The sequence below is a fragment of the Lynx rufus genome, unplaced genomic scaffold (genome assembly GCF_022079265.1).
Source record: "Lynx rufus isolate CCGP_SWC_20201006 ecotype Redwood Valley unplaced genomic scaffold, mLynRuf1.p SCAF_7, whole genome shotgun sequence".
In the NCBI taxonomy this organism is placed as follows: Eukaryota; Metazoa; Chordata; class Mammalia; order Carnivora; family Felidae; genus Lynx; species Lynx rufus.
In genome coordinates this window covers 16288389-16302127 of record NW_025814889.1, presented here as the reverse complement: position 1 = coordinate 16302127, position 13739 = coordinate 16288389, and the positions used below count along the sequence as shown (strand labels likewise).

The window sequence follows — 13739 nt, the reverse complement described above, 5'->3', positions numbered from 1 at the left end:
TCCCCTCAATGCCCTGCAGCCTGGTTCAACAATGATACTCATTTCCTCCATTTTGATCTACTACTGAGAGCTGGAGGTCAGAGTTGGTTTAAAGCAGAAAAGAGCCAAGTAGCCATCTCTGTCCAAATTCTTTGCAGGCTTACAACTTCTGATCCACAGCACAGCCCCAAGGGATAGAACAACACCTACTAGTCAGTCACTGCCACCAGACGCCGGCAGTGAGTTGTCACCAACGAGTAGTGGGTACCGATACCTAATCATCCTACCATCTTCGAATAGGGAAAATAACAAAAGCAGGTTATTCACACAAATGAATTCCTTGTATAAGAATACAAATGTCTAATGCATCTGAGATCTTGGTTAGGTAACTTATTTGCAGGAAATTACAAAATTTGGACAGACATTCAACAAAATGGAATAAGTTTCTAATCTATGCCAGGCTCCATCTGAAGTAGCTTCGACTCTAAAAAAAGAAATGAAACCAGCCGATAGAGACCTAAATAGATGACAGAAAAAGTGTCACAGAAAAAAATGGAAAGCCCAAGCAAGCTTAAAAAAAGGTAAAGACCTGGGGGGGAGAGAGAAAGAGAAACCGGAAAGGCTTCTTGATATACTTAGAAACTAAGAAGAGAACAGGATTAATAGCAAACTCTTTTGTTTCTATTTAAGTATAGTAAATATACAGTAAATACAGTAAAGAGTGAAGTTATAAAAACAGAAGAGAAGCATAACAAAGAATCTAGGCTAGATACAATAGAGACTATGTTGTGAAAGGTTGGAATCACTCAAAAACCTAAAATACAAGATGTTGTGTTTGTCTTAATTCAAGAAACAGAGAGCCAATAAAATTTCCAGCAAATAAATAACCTAACCAGAGCTGGACTTTCAGACAAAAATGAATACTACCCATATGTGAAAATAGTTTGAAAGGGGAAAAGAAGAAAATAGAATGAGAAATGAACAGTACTTTGGAAACTAAACAAGTTATTTAGAAAGCAAATGTTGAAATGCTATTTAATTTCATTTGGGCTGCGGGTATGCCAAGAGGAAAACTGAGTCAAATTTACCTGTCACTGTTCAAGCTTACATAACATACTGTAAATCCCTTGAAAACAACAACCATTTCTATTTTGGGCAGTTTTTTCAATATTCATGTTCTCAGCCTAAGTAATTAATAAATACTAAACTTACGCAATCACAATATGAATCCATAAAAGTCACAGAAACACAGAGACCTTTAATAGCATCTACTTCAATAATTTTCAAATTTTACTTTGCAGTACAGGAAACCCTCCACAATGTAACTGTGATGCTACCTTCTGTTCTGTTCAGAGTTGTGGGCACAGAACTCCACAAGTTTCCCCGCACTTCACACACAAGCAACAAGCGCAGGGGTTCCCAGGTCAAATGCACTTCTGATCAACTGGCTACAAATTCAAGGGTTCCCATTATCCCCCTCAGGTTCATTAATTCACTGTAACAACTCAGAACTCAGAAAAGTACTTATGATTACAGTTTTATTACAACAGATACAAATCTGTACCAGCCAGTGAAGAGATTCTTGCACAGGGTAAGGTCTGGAACAATCCCAAACCCAACGCCTCTGTACCCTCAGGACACATCATCCTCCTGGAACATAAATGTGCATCACCAACAAGGAGGCTCAACCAAGATTTGGTGTCTAGAGCATTTATTGGCATTTCGTTACGAAGTTATGAAGCCACCTCCTGGAACTCAATCTCCAGGCCTCCTACTACTCCCTGGGGATCTGGCTAATATCATATGATTCAAAGTCTCAACCATCTAATCACAAGGTTAAGCTAGAGTGACCAGCTTCCATGCTGAGTCATCTCATTAACATAGACAAAGATCACACACTCTCATTCAATATTCTTTTATAAGAAAATCTTACCTTCAAAGAAACTCAGTTGTAAACCAAATCCAACTAGAACTGCTCTAATTGAGGAGACCCAGCGAGACCCAACCTCTATTAGACCCTCCTCTAATTGAGGAGACCCTATGGATCCCCAACCCCTATGAAACCAAAGAAAACTGAGTGACTCATCCTGATCAATATCCTCCAGTCTAACATTTACTTCATCTTAGAAAAGGAAATCAAGTCATTACTTTGATCTGATAGTGTATTTAAATAATTTATTCATCATCCTTACTGACTGGTAGCCAAGCAAGCCTTTTAAAAAACATAGTGCATTTATACATTTAAAAACATAGTGCAAAAACAAGAAAACACTTAAATTCTACCATCTTATTTAAAAATATAATAGCTAAGCTTATTAAAACTTAACTTATGGATGCCTGAGTGGCTCAGTCAGTTAAGCATCTGACTCTTGATTTCGGCTCAGGTGATGATCTCACAGTTCGTGAGTTCAAGCTCTGCATCAGCGTGGAGCCTACTTGGGATTCTCTCTCTCTCCTTCTCTCTCTCTCTCTCTCTCTCTCTCTCTCTGCCCCTTCCCTTCTCATATGCAAGCGTGCTCTTTCTCTCTTTCAAAATAAATAAACTTGAAAAAAAAACTTACTAAAACTTCAATAGTTAACTAGAAATGATATTTTTATGTCTGATCAAATATAAACTGCTTATAACCATTAACAGAGTATGATCTTACAGTTCTGAATTAAGTTGTACCCAGGAGTACGTCAGCAGATTTGCTGAAAACTTGTGAACTACCTACCTTCTTACTCTCCAATGTATAAACAGGATCAAGATCTGACTCAAACTTCTACAGATCAGAAATGCAACCCATTTCAGAACTCTAGAACTATTCAAATTCTTTATCGATGCTGCCTCACAATCAACAAGAGCAATAGCACAGTTCTTTGTCAGTGACAAAAACAGCGAATATTTTTAAATCGGATGAACAAAAACTATTAGTAACAATTCAACATGGTTTTGTGAACAGCAAAATCAAAACTATTTTCTAAGACAAAAACAGGGTTTGTAGGCAAGGTAAAAGTGACAAGCAAAAACAGAGACTTGCTTCTAAAGAATTCAAAGCTTCATAATGATTTCACTTTATCCTCAGATTATCCTTACCCTAATACAAAGCTTGTTTAATTACACTTCACTTTATTGCACTCTGCAGATAATGCTTTTTCTACAAATTGAAGGTTTGTGACAACCAAGCTTCGAGCAAGTCTATCAGCACCATTTTTCCATGTGTCACATTTTGATAATTCTTGCAATATTTCAAACTCTTTCATTATTACATTTGTTACAGTGATCTGTGATTAGTGATTATGATTTGCTAAAAGCTCAAATGATGGTGAGCATTTTTTAGTAATAAAGCACTTTTTAATTAAAATGTGTGCACTGGGGTGCCTGGGTTACTCAGTCAGTTGAGTGTCCGACTTCGGCTCAGGTCATGATCTCGCAGTTCATGAGTTCGAGCCCCACATCAGGCTCTGTGCTGACAGCTCAGAGCCTGGAGCCTGCTTCAGACTCTGTGTCTCCCTCTCTCTCTGCCCCTCCCCTGCTTGCTCTCTCTCTCTCTCTCTCTCTCTCTCTCTCTCTCTCAAAAATAAACATTAAAAAAAAATTTGTAAAAAAAAAAGATGTATGCACTACTTTCTAGGAGTGATGCTATTGCACATTTAATAGACTATGGTATGGTATAAACATAACTTGTACATGCACCAGGAAACAAAAAAAATTCATTTCACTCACTTTATTGATATGTTCACTCTATTACAGTGGTCTGTAACCCAGCCCACAATACCTTCAAGGTATGCCTGAATACAAAGATTAGTGATCTTTGATGTTGCAACTGTTAACTGTTTTGGATCATCACAAATCACGTCCATAGTAAGACAATGAATTTAATAGATAAATGTGTATGTTCTGACTGTCCACTGAATGGCCATTCCCCCATCTCTCTCCCTCCTTCCCCCCCTCTCTCCGTCGCGCGCGCTCTCTCTCTCTCTCTCTCTCTCTCTCTCTCTCTCTTCTGGGGCCTCCCTATTCCCTGAGACACAAAATATTGAAATTAGGCCAATTAATAACTCAACAATCACCTCTAAGTATTCAAGTGACAGGAAGAGCCACATCTCTTACTTTAAATAAAAAACTAGATATGATTCAACTTAGTGAGGAAGGTATGTCAAAAGCTGAGAAAGGTCAAAAGCTAGGTGTCTTGAACCAAACAGTTAACCAAGTTGTGAATGCAAAGGAAAAGTTCTTGACAGAAATTGAAAATGCTACTCTAGTACTCCAGCACACAAATGATAAGAAAGTGAAGCAGCTTTATTGCTGATATGGAGAAAGTTTTAGTGGCTGGAGAGAGTATCAAATAAGCCACAACACTCCCTTAAGTCAAAGCCTCACCCGAGGAATGTCCTCTCTTCAAATTCTATTAAGGCTGATAAAGGTAAGGAAGCTGCAGAAGTTAGAAGATAGCAGAGTTTTCATGAGGTTTAAGGAAAGAAGCCATGTCCATAAGACAAAAGTGCAAGGTGAAACAGCAAGTGCTGAAGTATAAGCTGCAGCAAGTTATCCAGAAGATGTAACTAAGATAACGGAGGTGGCTACACTAAACAGATTTTCAACGTAGACAAAACAGCCTTATGGCAGAAGACGCCAATTCTGACTTTCATAGCTAGAGTGAAGTCAATGCTTAGCTTCAAAGCTTTGAAAGACAGGCTGACCCTCCTGTTAGAGGCTAATGCAGCTGGTGTCTAAATTGAAGCCAATGCTCGTTCATCATTATGGAAATCCTAGGGCCCTTAAGAACTATGCTAAATCGGGGCGCCTGGGTGGCTCAGTCAGTTGAACGTCCAACTCCCGATTTCAGCTTAGGTCTTGATCCCAGAGCCGTGGGATGGAGCCCCACGTCAGGCTCCACACTGAGCATGGAGTCTGCTTAAGATTCTCTCTCTCTTCCTCTGCCCTTCTCCCCCACTTGTGTGTGCTTGCTCTCTCTCTCTCTCTAAAATAAACATTTTTGAAAATTTAATAAAAGATTTGGGGAGGTAAGAAATGCTGACAGGATGATTGCCCATCATGTTCAGGCTATAGGGGGAGAAAAAGGTCAATCAGTTTGGAGATGTAATAGTTCATCAAAAAGAGCTAATGGAAAAAGCAAGACTTAAAGAAATTATTGTCTGTTTGAGATTATGGCTATCAATTTTTCAAAATGTTTCATCTTATGTCCCTAGTCCCGCTGACCACTAGAAACTGTGTTTACAAAGAAAAGCAATCTGAAGCTCTACTAACCAGAAAGGAATCAGTAGGCGTCAAAAGAACAGCATGGAAGCATCTCAGAGAAAAGCACAAAATAGAAATGAAAACTAAAAAGCTATACAAAGAAAACCTTACAGGATAAATAAAATTAAAACAGAAGAAACAATGAGTATAATTTCTTAACCCAGTGGTTATCAGACCTTTAATAGACCTGTATTCTAAATTTTCACATTTCTCCCCAAGCATGTTTTCACAGTAACTAATCCCATCCCTTAGAATCTGAGTAGTCTCTAGAGGCTCCACAACTATTTCTAACTTTATCATAAGAGAAGCTAAAATTTGTCCATTACTTACTATAGCAAGTACTGTGTTAAGTGCTTTACATGTATCATATCCTTAAAACAACCCTAATGAAAACTAATGAAGAGAAGGCTATGCGAGGCCAGAGGATCCACACCTGAAAAAGCAGTGGTATAAAACCAACAAAGAAACGTGCCTTGAGAAACAAAAGTGGAACGTGAGGATGAAGAGGTAAGAAAGGAGCTAAATGCTAACAAGTTTTACATTCTAGGCTGAAAAGTCAAATTCCTGTGAAAGCTGTAGATTTACTGAAATGCCGTAATCACTGGAGCCATATGATTATATTGTATTTTCGAAATATCACGATCAACCACCTAGAAAATTCCTGGGGACAGACTGGAGGCAGGGATAACAGTTGGAGGCTAATGTACTCATCTAAGAGCTCAGTGACCCAAACCTGCCCTAGCAGTGGCAATGAGAATAGAAAGGAGGGGAAGAATGAATGGAGGGAAAATGAATGTGGATTCAAGACCTGTTAGGAAGATAAAGCTCAGAGATTATAGCAACACCAGAATCCTTAAGGGCATGATCCATGTGCTGGCACAGAGTAGATCATATGTGTCTGTTGTCTGGAACGTAGAAAATTACAACTACAGAAGTCAAGAATGACTCCCAAGAATCTAGACATACATGACTAAACTGAAGTACCAGTCATCAGCACAGAAGAAAAGAATACTTAAGGAAAGTTTAAATATGATTTTGAACAAGCCAGATTTGAAGCATATTCATTTCCAGTAAAGAATCAGAATATCATGGGCACCTGGGTGGCTCAGTCGGTTAAGCGTCCGACTTCAGCTCTCAGCTCAGGTCATGATCTCACAGTCCATGAGTTCAAGCCCCACGTCAGGCCCTGTGCTGACAGCTCGGAGCCTGGAGCCTGCTTCAGATTCTATGTCTCCCTCTCTTTCGGCCCCTCCCCCGCTTATGCTCTGTCTCTCTCATTCTCAAAAATGAATAAATGTTAAAAAAAATTTTTTAAAAAGAATCAGAACATCATGTATTTTTATAAATATTCCTAATAACAACTCCATGAGGTAGATATTTTTATCCCTATTTACAAAGGTGGAAAGTGAACGCAGAGGGCTTCTGTACTTGTTCATGTCCATACCGTGACCATTTATTAACAGCAAATGCTGCAGCTGCCATTTAAACCCAGAGCCCAAGGTCTTTCCATCACACCATACTGCAGGAGAATAATGTAGCATTAACATTTATGAAAATTAAACTGGCTGTGATTTATGATCCTGAATGGACTAACAAAACAGACTAAAACCATGTCCAAGTCTATAGGATATGAACTGGTCCAAAGTACTCTGATTAGGAATGCAAAAGTACTATCACAAAAACAAAGATATGGTTTAGAAGAGGCAGGGTAATAATTCAGAGATGCCTCTAGGGTTTCAAATCAAGACAACTAATACAGTGTAAAATATTTACCATATAATGAAGGTAGAACCAGACTGGAAAATAAGTTCAGTTTTCTGATAGATTGATTTCTAGGTGATAACAAAATACCCAATAGAAATACAAGACTGGAGATGAAAAAAAAAATCAGTAATTCATTATTTGATAAATACTTATTGACTGCTTACTATGTATCAGATACTGTCCCTAAGATACTAGGGATAGAAATGAAATTTTCTCGGGGCGTCTGGGTGGCTCAGTCAGTTAAGCATCCGACTTTGGCTCAGGTCATGAACTCGCAGTCCGTAAGTTCGAGCCCTACATCGGGCTCTGTGCTGACAGCTCAGAGCCTGGAGCCTGTTTCAGATTCTGTGTCTCCCTCTCTCTCTGACCCTCCCCCATCCATGCTCTGTCTCTGTCTTAAAAATAAATAAACATTAAAAAAAAATTAGAAATGAAATTTTCTCATCCTGTGGAGTTTGTATTTTATACAGGGAACAATCAATTAATGTCAAGTAGTTGAATACCATAAAGAAAAATAAAATGGAACAAGGAAACAGAATGAGAGGGTAGAAATGGATTTTTTTATAGAAAGTAGGGAAAGCTTCTCTTCGAAACTCATTTGAACACAGTCTTAAAGGATGTAATGGACATCAAGATCTTCAAATATTGGGGGGGAAGGCATTGCAAGCAAAAAAGACAGCACAATACAGAGACAGAGGCAGGAAAGAGCTCAGAGTGTTTTGACCCAAGAGGCTTAGAATGATAGAGTCTGGAGATCAAAATCATATCAGAGACACAGGAAGGAGCCTAAATGTAGGCCACAATAAGGAATTTGCATTTCCCTGTAAGTCGATGGGAAGCTACTGGAGGGTTCTGAGCAAGTAAATGACATTATCTAAGATTTTTAAAAGATCACTGACTTTTTTGTATAAGAATTGACTGTAGGGGCAATTGTGCAGCCCAACTAGAAGGCTCATGCCATAGTCTATGAAAGAGATATCAATGACTGGACTAGTAAGATAATAATGGTAAGGAAAGGAGAAGTGATTAAAATAGAGCCAAAGATCTTACTGACAGAATGGATGTGGAATGTGAAAAAAGAATAAGAATCAATGATGACTCCTAGCTAGACATTAGAGATGAGTGACAGGAATATCGATGGTGCCATCTACTGAAACAGGCAAGAATGAAGAAAAGAGAAGGTTTAGGTAAGAAAACCAAGAACCATTTACCTCAATAGCCCATATTAAAGATAAAGAAACTGATGCACAGAACATCTAAGCAACTAGCCCAAGGTCACTGCTGGTAAGCAGCAAAGTTAGGAATTGAATTCAAGCAGTATAGTTCCAAGGTCTGAATTCTTAAATTTTTTTTTTTAACATTTATGTATTTTTGAGACAGAGAGAGACAGAGCACGAATGGGGGAGGGGCAGAGAGAGAGGGAGACACAGAATCAGAAGCAGGCTCCAGGCTCTGAGCCATCAACCCAGAGCCCGACGCGGGGCTCGAACTCACGAACCGTGAGATGGTGACCTTAGCTGAAGTGGGACGCTTAACCGACTGAGCCACCCAGGCGCCCCCAAGGTCTGAATTCTTAATGCTAAGTTAAATTGTCTAGAAAGACTGCAAGAAGAAAAATGTCAAAAGAATTTCTAGAACTGAGCCTAAAGTTGGGTTCAACATTTGAAGGTCACAAAAGGAAAAGCCAAAAAGACTAAAATGGAGCTAAGCAACAAATTAGAAAAAGTTTGGTGTCCTGGAAACCAACTGAATAAAGTATATCAAAGACGAAAACTAAGAGATCAACAAAGAGACTAGGAATTGACCATTAGATTTGGCAAGATGGAAGTCACTAGGGACTTTGAAATAAAAGCTCGATAGAATAAGTTATCGTTGTAATTCAACAGTTGAACTGAGCAAGAAACACAACATCCAAAATAAGATTAATTTATTCAATAAATGTTTGCTGAATGTTTTATTAGTGCAGACAGTGGCCTACATGCTTGGGATACAGTACTGAGCAAACCAAAAATCTCTGTCCTCTTAGAGCTCACATTCTAACAACACATTTCAGCATTTCTTCCAGGAAAAAGCTATGACCAGTATTTTGCCTCTTTGTATAAAATGTTACATTACATAAATCAGATAGTGAATTTCTGATTCACCATTTCAGTTTATAAATAAAGCTAAAGACAGTTAATTTTGAAGAAGTACAAATACAACATTAAGTTATAATTAAATCAAGTGAGTTAGTAGGACTACTTTAATGTCACATACTCACTGATGGACAAAGAAGGAGGAATGTTGTTAAATTTATTCTACACACAGTATTCTACATATCATACTAGTAAAAAAGTTAACATGGGAGTCTAAAGGACTCTTTCCAAGAATTACTTACTGGGAGTCTCTGACAGGTCTCCTTAGGTAACCTTTCATGATATTTTGATATATGGATCATGTGGAGCAAATTAATCCAAATACAGAACCGGACTAACTTTAAAAAGTAAAGCTTCCCCAGGGATACCTGGGTGGTTTGGTCGGTTGGGCAGTCAACTCTTGATTTCCGCTCAGTTCACGATCCCGTGATTACACGATGGAGTCCCACAGTGGAGCTCCGTGCGGACACTGGAGACTGCTTACGATTCTCTCTCTCTCTCTCTCTCTCTCTCTCTCTCTCTCTCTCCCCCCCCAACCCACCCCTCTGCCCTGCACACATTCTCTCTCTCTCTGTAAAATATAATTTAAAAAAAAAGTAAGCTTTCCTGGAGCAAAGGAATGTTCCTACACTCAAGAAGCTTACTATCTAGTAAGCTCAAGTGAGACATTCTCAATTGAACATTAGGCACCTAATATGTTGCAACTAATAAAATAATTAAGAAACATAGTACAGAATATAACTATCTTTAATACTAAATAATTTGGTGAAGACAGAAAGCATTGCAGGAGTTTGGAAAAGGGCAAAGATTCCAGTAGGCTAAAAGAGTGGTTCTCAGCTGGGAGCTATTTTGTGCCCCCAGGGGACATTTAGTAATGTCAGAAAACTTTTAAAATCATGTGTGGGGAGGGGGGGAACGGCGGGTAGGCGCACTGGTCTCTACTGGGTAGAGGTCAGGCATGCTGCTAAACATCCTCCATTGCACAGGATAGGCTTCCCTACATTGCACAGGATAGGCTTGCAAAAGAAAGACATTTATCTGGTCCAAAATGTCAAGTGTCACTAAGAAACTTTAGGCTAGAGTAATCAGGAAATGATTCAAAAACGAGTTGGACCCAGAGCTGGCCTTTAATCATGAGCACGTGCAGCAATTTGGAAGCCATAATAATACAAGTGAAAGTATAAAGGCTGACAGAGCCTGTGTTTGAATTGGGTGGTAAAGGTACTGGGAAAGAGTCTGACTTTAAGAAATTTGTTTAACCCCAATATAAACGTGTGTTCAGAAAGTTAGTAGGATATAAAAGTGAATGTAGTTGAAAACTAGATTATATACAGCCATGAAAACTAGATAAAAGTTCTCGAAACCAAAGAAGCAGATATTAAGAAATTGTTTCAGGAGTTAAGCATCTGACTCTTGATTGAGGTCATGATCTCAAGGTTTGTGAGTTCAAGCCCTCCTTCAGGCTCCGCTTTGACAGCACGGAGCCTGCTTGGGATTCTCTCTCTCTCCCTCCCTACCCTTCCCCCATCTCTCTCTCTCTGTCAAAATAAATAAACTTAAAAAAAAATTATTTTGAACATTTGCCCTAGAAATTACTGTAATGTTATAAAACTGCTTGAGAGCAGCAACCATGTCTTATTCAACACTCTCTTATGTCACCGAGGCAGTGTCCTGTAAATACAGATCTTCCTAGACTTATGAGGGGTTAGCTCTCAACCTACAGTAAGCTGAAAATATCCTAAGTCAAAAATGCATTTAATATACCTAACCTACCAAACATCACAGCTTAGCTTAGCCAACCTTAAATGTACTCAGAAAACTTACATTAGCCTACAGTTGGGCAAAATCATGTAATACAAAGCCTGTTTTATAGTAAAATGTTGACTATCTCACGTAATTTATTGCATACTGTACTGAAAGTGAAAAACAGAATGGTTGTAAGGATGCAGAATGGTTCTAAGTATACGGGGAGTTTACCCTCATGGTTGCACAGCTAACTGGGAGCTGCAGATGGGAGCCACTGCCTCGCACCACGAGAGGGGATCATACCGACTGCATCTGGCTCTCCCGGGAAAAGATCCAAATTCAAAATTCAAAGTACAGTTTCTACTGAATGCATATCGCTATCACACCATCCTAAATTTGAAAATCGTTAAGTTGAACTACTCTGAGTCAGGGATCTGACTGTGTGCTAAATGCCTACTGAATTAAACGCGATTTTCCAATTATTTATTAAGTATTATTGGCTATCTCTAAAGTTCCACCCACTGCTGATTTAGGACATTACTGGAACCAAAAAGAGCTATCATTTGGTAGGTAACTACTATAGAAAGGCACCGTAGTAGACCCTCTACACATATTATTTCATTGATCACAAAAATAATGTGTTTTTCCACTCTTTAAAGATAAGCACCCTGGGACTCAGAGAGCTTAAGTGACTTGCCTATGATTTCACTACAAGCTAGGCAGTGGCCAAGTGAACTCCTTTAGTCTTAACCCAAACCTCCAAGACTCAGTGACATACTCTAAGGAAGAGTTATCAACGCCTACCTTTTGTAATTAAATTATACTAAAAAATAAAAAGCAAGTCTAAAAGGGTGTCCTTGTATTTCTTTACTACGGTAGTTAGTCATGGTATACGGCTTGCTTTCATTCCACACTTATATGCCAAACTGGTTCCTAAGTGCATTCAAATCACCCCAAAATTCTTCTCCAGGAAACTCAAAGTCCTGTAATTATTACTCTCAGACCAGAAACAAACAAAAAACTAACCTGTTGAGTCGGTACGATCAGGACCTAAGACCAACGATTCAGAAAACAGAAAAACAAAACAAAAAAGGCATTTCAAAATCAAAACGAATTAACATTCTCAGATTTAAGGTTCTCTTCCACGCCTCTTAAAGTACTGAGAGCCAGGCTAAAAAATGCAGCACAGTGGTTCCGGTCCTAAATTCGGTTTCAGTCGTTTCCAAGCATTCCATTTGCATCTCTCCTAACATTTCTGAGAATCAACCCTGCACCAGAAGCTCTCTCCTCTCGCTACAGTCAACAAAAATGTTTTTTAAATCCCCTAAGGAAACTAACCCAAAACATTCTCCTATTCCAAACGTTTAACATTTGTCCAGGGAAAACACTTTATTGGAGGGCTTATCATCCTACCCTAGGTGACATATTGCTCGGCTCTCAAACTCTCTTCTTCCAGAAGCACTGTCCCAGCACCAGATGCTACACCAGCTGTTCCTCCGAGGCCCTCGACATCAGAAGCAGTTCTTTTGAAACCCACAGTGCTAGTCCAAGGCCCATTTCGCAGGCTCTCTGAGTCCCATTTCTTTCAAAGAGGGTGAGCCAAGCCCCCAACCTCCTCCAAACTCCTTAAGAAGGAGCTTCGGGAAAGGAGAAGCACTCAGCCCCGGCCAGCGGGTCAGGGGCACCCGCACACAGCAGGCAGGGTGGGCTTGCACTCCGGCGCGGGGCGGACAGGGAGCGGCAAAAGCACTTACCAACATCCTGATCGAAGGGATTGGTGGCAAAGAGAGGCATCTCCGCTGCGTGCCCAGGCGTCCGCAGGGACTCTCCCTCGACACCACGGGAGTTGGGGAGCGACCTCGGAAGGAAGACTCCTCAGGCAAAAACAGCAACCCAGACGGACTCCACGGGCTTGGCGACAGCTCCACCTCTCACCGACCCCCAGCAACCGCGGCGGCGGCGGCGGCGGCGGCGGCAACAGCGGAGGCGCAGACAAGGCCCCCGCCGCGCGGAGCCTGTCGGGAACCTAGGTGACCTCGGCGCTGCCTGCTCAGGACCCTCCCGGAACCTGCCCCGCCAAATCAGGCCCCCCCAAAGAGTCCCCTCTCCCGGACCCCCACTTGCGATCGGTCGTGCGCGAGAGTAGGAATAATGCCTGTGTTTTCTGCTTTTGCTTTGGCCAGGAGTCTCCGGAGGACGGGGTCCTCCAGGCGCGCCGAAGACGACTACCGAGCCCAGGCGTGAATCAGAGACCGAGAAAGAAAAAGGGTCGCGTGAGGATTGAGCCAGACCCCGTGCTCGGCCCTGGCTCGGTCAGTTGTCATGATTTTATAGTCCCTCTTGAGGGGGGACGGAAACTCCTTCTTTGGGGGTCAGCTAAGTCAAAAAGCCGTGAGTTCAGTTCGCTGCCCGAGGTGACAAGAAACTTGCTTGGATGAAGTCATGTGAGCTGAACCGATTGGCCCGAATCCTCAAAGAGGGGAGTGTCAGGGCGCGCGGCTCCCTCGGAGAGGCTGAGGTAACGCTGGCACCTTCCCGAGAGTCCCCGGACGCCTGGCTTCTGAGTCTCTGTGGAAAGCACTTCTAGCTGGGCGTTGGCGCGCCTGACGAACTGTGCAGTCACTGAGCAGTTGTGGCGATTGGAAAATCGGTTTCACGCCCCAGGAATGTCTGCGAGAGCCGTCCCCGCCCCGCTTCCCAGACCCAGCCAAAAAAAAAAAAAAAAAATCCAAAGCAAAACCAACTGAGAAATGGAGCTAGAAATTGATGAGGGATTCCTAGCACCTCAGAATGTTGACTTGGTAACTTTATTTTTAAGTCTTTAACAAATTGCGTTTATGTCACGTAGAAATTTTAAGCAGTTTCCGGGGGTT

General features: G+C 40.9%; 1 protein-coding gene across 1 annotated transcript in view; it reads right to left on the bottom strand.

The window, feature by feature from the left end:
* The window catches only part of STAM (signal transducing adaptor molecule), an 83807-nt gene extending 71030 nt beyond the window's left edge, over positions 1–12777 (bottom strand). Inside the window, exon 1 of the mRNA XM_047066828.1 lies at positions 12621–12777. Within this exon, the coding sequence (XP_046922784.1) occupies positions 12621–12660 (40 nt within the window). The 5' untranslated portion in view covers positions 12661–12777. The remainder of the gene's footprint in view (positions 1–12620) is intronic.
* Positions 12778–13739: the final 962 nt, after the last annotated feature.